The sequence below is a fragment of the Mytilus edulis genome, chromosome 3 (assembly GCF_963676685.1).
Source record: "Mytilus edulis chromosome 3, xbMytEdul2.2, whole genome shotgun sequence".
Taxonomy (NCBI): Eukaryota; Metazoa; Mollusca; class Bivalvia; order Mytilida; family Mytilidae; genus Mytilus; species Mytilus edulis.
The window spans coordinates 52,691,202-52,696,410 of NC_092346.1; the positions used below are offsets into that span (position 1 = coordinate 52,691,202).

A 5,209-nucleotide genomic window follows, 5' to 3' on the forward strand; every position below is an offset into this window, starting at 1 on the left:
TGCACATTATTGGTGGCCATACGGTGACCTGTAATTGCTAACATCATTGATGAAAATGTGTCACATTGGTAAACACACCATATCTTCTAATTTTAAACCTTGATGAACCCATAGTCAGATCTTTTAACAAAAATTGATAAATCTTTCACCGCAACTCCCACAAAAAATCTAAGCGCCTACATATACTTTTCATGCACTTTTTTCTATACGAATTCTCAAATTCAAGCAATGTTTGCACCATGTCTTTTATTTCAATCGCATATTCTGTCTTTTCTAATGTAAAAGACAATGCTTCATAAGAAATGAAATTTCGAAAACGAAGAAACATTTGAACACTTTATTTCAATAACAAAATATTAAGAAAAATTAAAAATAATAATCAAGGTTAACAATAACCCTGTTTAAGATGATGACAATGTTAATATATTCAAAGAGACATGTCAAATGAATACATTGCATTAAATGGGCACATGCAGTTTCAAATGAATGCGGTAGTATGTAAAGACTTCCGTCTAGTTCGTAAATATTTGAGTTTCTTTAATTTCTATTGCATAATATATTGCATGGCAATAATTTTATTATTGTTTATTTATAGAATGTTGTTTAAAATAATTTTAATTTTATCATTTTTGGTAATTTCCAATTGCAATTCACAAAAGAAATCATACTTTGAAAATCAAATTAAATTTTCTCAATAGACTTGGACAATAGGAGTAATTCTGCTTATAACAAATGAAAAGCAAAGTTTATTAAACTTTCATAAAATTTGAATAATGAAATGATGAATGTATTTTTAGACAAAACCAACCGTTTGTCGTGTTCGACGTTTACACATAAATATTTAAACAGTAGTTTAAACTGAATACGAACAGTTTACAAATAGTTAATCAATCTAGTGAAGCTGACATTGAAATTAACACCCTGTCAGTCATCGAAGGTTGAACTCTTAAGCAATAAACGATCCATAACTAACAGAGTTTAACAATGTTATTGTCATGTTTCCTTGTTTCATAAATACAGATCGATGAGACAATTTGTAACAAAATGAACGTCACAATATGCAATTAATTTTCTATTGTTGAAATTGATTTGTCGGCTTTTGTAAGTTTTATCTGTGATAATCTTTTACAATTATTACAATGTAATTGACATTGGATTTTTAGTAGATTATAATCTTTTTGCCCATCGGGATTGTATTTAAAACTTGTATACATTTTGAATTAGGAGTATTTTGTAACATTTTGATTAAATCTTTTCTGTATTTATTCTATTTGGACAATGGTTTTGCTTGTCGAACTTAAATTATACGCTATTTAAATATTTTGAAAATTGAAATAATTCAGTAACTTTTCTCTTATACTTGTATTCTCTATTATCAATGTAATAACTAGTATTTTATATCATTTTTACTGCAATTAACAAAAAAGACCTTTCATTCTGCAACCAATGTAAGACTTTCTAATTACAATATAAGACCAATTTTGAACAAGAAAGAAATATTCATGACATTTTATTCCCGCAATAATATTAAGTTTAAAAACAGAAACAATAAAAACAAATGTGTAAAAGTAATTTTCAAAATGCTTTAATTTCTAATAGTAAAAAGATTTTTTTGTAGTTTAAAAGGAAGTTTGAATATTTTGCTTGTCATTATATATTTTTATACATTTACTTTTAATAAAAAAATAACAAAAATTGTATCAACATCTTAGATCATAGACATGTATAACATTAAAACTAAATAAACATAACATATTCTGACAACAATACTAGCACTTTTAGTCTTTCATCTATTTAGCACTAGGCTTTAAAAGTAAATGTGTGTTCAGAATGGTTTAAATTCATGAGATCATGATGTCCATTGTACATACCAAACTAGTGTCTGGACACTATCCCTTTGAAAAACGCCAGCATCATAATAAAATGTATTCTTGAAACAAATCCAAACGTCATGTGTTTAAATTTCGCCATTTAAGTATGCGAAATATGTTATTTCAAAGCAAACATTGTTATAGTCATAAATTTGAATATCACATAACAGACGAATGTCGGTAATGTTCTTCCGGTTTAAGTACTACATATGCTACTGGTCTATGGATGTCTTGTGACGGTAAATATCCTGGAGGGCAGCAAGGTAACAAATACTGTCCAGGATGTGAGTGTGCTGCAGGCGGTAATCCCGTCAACGCTGATGACGTAGGAGGGTGGAAATACGGCGAATAACTGAGTGGATTACTTGAAGAAAGTTCCTGAGATCGTAAACTAGCTAAAGATGAGGAGTCTAAACTTTTCAAATTTTCTAAATGCGAATACAAACTGTGAGTTGATGATGGTGGTAAAAATGCCCTCATTTTGTCACTCATTGATGCAGAGTTCATGAAACTGTCGGCAGCTGCCGCAGCGGAAACTGCAGAAGGATGAAACGATGACGACAAAGCACCAAATGCCATTGGATTCATTCCTGGTATCATTGGAATCGGAAAAGCATATTTGTCCTTTTTTAACAATGATTTTGGTTTCCTTCGTGGTCTATATTTATAATCGGGATGTTCTTTCATGTGAAGAGCTCTAAGTCGTTTTGCCTCATCAATAAATGGTCTTTTGTCATCTTCAGAAAGTAATTTCCATTCAGCACCAAGTCGTTTGCTGATTTCAGAATTGTGCATTTTTGGGTTATCCTGTGCCATTTTTCGTCTCTGTCCTCTTGACCAAACCATGAATGCATTCATTGGTCTTTTGACATGATCCATATTTCCCGCTTTAGAACCATCACCATAGTCAATATTGTCACTTCCAGGGGAAGAAAGATCTTCCGGACTCATATCTTCGGAACTCATCATTCACTATCGATCACAAATAAAGTTAGTTATTGTATATGTGTTTTTTCTCAACTTCGGATATTTCGAGTCTGAATTATAACACAACTTTCTTTGATTATGAAAAAAATGCTTGAATTTCCAACTTTACACCTGTGGTCTTCAATGCCTTTTCTCATCTGCTATCAGTTAGAATTAACTTGAATACCTTTTTTACTAAACCTTTAAATCGATTAATTCTTAGCCCCTTCAGAAGCTTTTATTATCCATTTGTTATTTTAACAAAGTGTTAACCAATAGACTTTTATTCGCATTAAGATAACACCTTCCTTCTTGTGTATTCATTTCTGATTGGAAGTGAATATAAATTTTTTCATTCGTCTATTGTAGCCACGTGTGATTGAGTCACGCCTCTTATTTACAATTACAGAAAAATGAAGATGTCATTATTTGCAGACTAGCATATTAATTTTCATTTCTTCGTTTATAGATTTTGGTCTGTTGATTTTTATACCATGTATTTAAAAAGTTTTGAGAAATAAAAGGATTCTTGGTAAATATATTGGCAGGTAAATATTTGAAGGTACCATTAAAACAATCGGACATTTCCCCCTCAGTATCTTACAACATGTATTGCTCATGGAATTTCATGCTTCATGTTGAAAACTTATTTAAATGATTCAATGATGTACTTTATTCTACTGGAACAATAGATAAATATGCATGGTGTAAATATTAAAAAATTCAATTAGGAAATTAAAATCGGAAACGTTTTCCCTGAAATTATTAAATATAACTGAATGCTGAATTATTGATACGAATATAATATTACATTTATAAAATATTTAAACCGAATTCAAATTTGTATTGTACCCAGACAATATAAAGAGAGTTAGGTACGTAGTGAAAAATTAGAACAAATAAAAATAATGACTGTTTTGTCATAAATATCGAGTTGCTATATCGAAAATAAAATACAATTGCACATTAAAACACAAAATACATTAGAGGATATAATGATATCAACGAAAGGTAATTCAACTGATGGATATTAAACAAACATCAAAAAGAAAAATTAAATAGATTATATTGTCCCATGTACAAAATGCCACATCATAATAAATTGTGCATTACTTTAACGTGCCAAAGCGAATACCAAACTATTACGACAAACAGTGTGATACGGGTTAAACAAATAAGGAAGCGTGTAAACTGCGACCCATAATGTGAAAATATCACAATATTATATTATGCAGTCACTTGCACTCTTAAATTATATTTTATGAGCTTTATTTTCTTTTTTTTTTATCTGCTAGGACGTCTTGTCAGTACATATTTTATTTTCGAATATGGAAAAGAAATTCACAAATATCGTACAGAAAAATGTATGGAAGAAGAAAATGTATGAAAAAAATATACATTAGCCTCCACAAATGTTTATTTTTGGATGAACTAATGGTGTTGGGTAGCTGTAGCAAAAACTGATGTATATCCATATCTACTTATGTGGATAAATATCAATATACTGAAGACAAGTTTGACAAAACATAAATCAAATAATAATACGTATTACCAAAAATTAACAGCACCGAGTTTTTTTATCTTTAAATTCTACTTTTCTTTATTTTCATACTAAAAGTAATAAGTGGACATATTGACTACATAGGTTAAAACGATCGAAGAAATAGACGAAAAAATATTTCATTATAATCATTCAGATTTCATTATAAAAAGACGCTTTTCCCGGAATAATATTTCAAAGAACTATTGAATTTCACAGACTTGCAAGAATCAAACAATACCGAAGGTTAAAATCCTTTAGTGGAAGATTAAACAGTTTCATCTAAATAATAACAAATCAAATGATTCTAAAAGCTGCACATAAGTTACAACGCATAATATAAAATATTCAATGTATAATTTATAGAACTTTCTTTTTCAAAAGCATTCAAAGATCTTATCAGCACAGTTAATAAATATTACATTCCTTTTAAATGATAAACTGTCATCGATGAAAAAAAATATAATTTTATTCTTCAAGTATAAAGTTAGTCTAATTACAAGGAGAGAGTTGAGAGTTAGCTTCGTCAGTAAAACTGACTAAATCATTTAATAATTTTATTCATCTTATTTACCTTATTGTGCATATTTAAGCTTCAAATACAGAAATTAGTCTACATTCACACATTTGAAATACTTTATGTGATTTTTATGTAATAAATCAAATTTTGAAAAGTGCCTTTAATTTCTGTTTCTTTTTAATCTAAAGTTTATAGGAATTTAATATGATCGTTAAATTGTATCTTATGTGAATACTGTTTACATTAAAATAAGCAATAGAGGATTTCGTCATGATGATAAGAAAGATAACAATTTTTCTATTTTTTTCCCTT

At 28.9% G+C, this 5,209-nt stretch overlaps 1 protein-coding gene across 1 annotated transcript; it reads right to left on the minus strand.

Moving 5' to 3' along the window:
- Positions 1 to 323: 323 nt before the first annotated feature.
- LOC139516794 (transcription factor Sox-14-like) lies at positions 324 to 3,146 on the minus strand. Its single transcript, XM_071307101.1, has one exon. It carries the CDS (start codon positions 2,838 to 2,840, stop codon positions 2,031 to 2,033), a length of 810 nt encoding a protein of 269 aa, XP_071163202.1. The 5' UTR covers positions 2,841 to 3,146; the 3' UTR covers positions 324 to 2,030.
- Between the last annotated feature and the right edge of the window lie 2,063 nt (positions 3,147 to 5,209).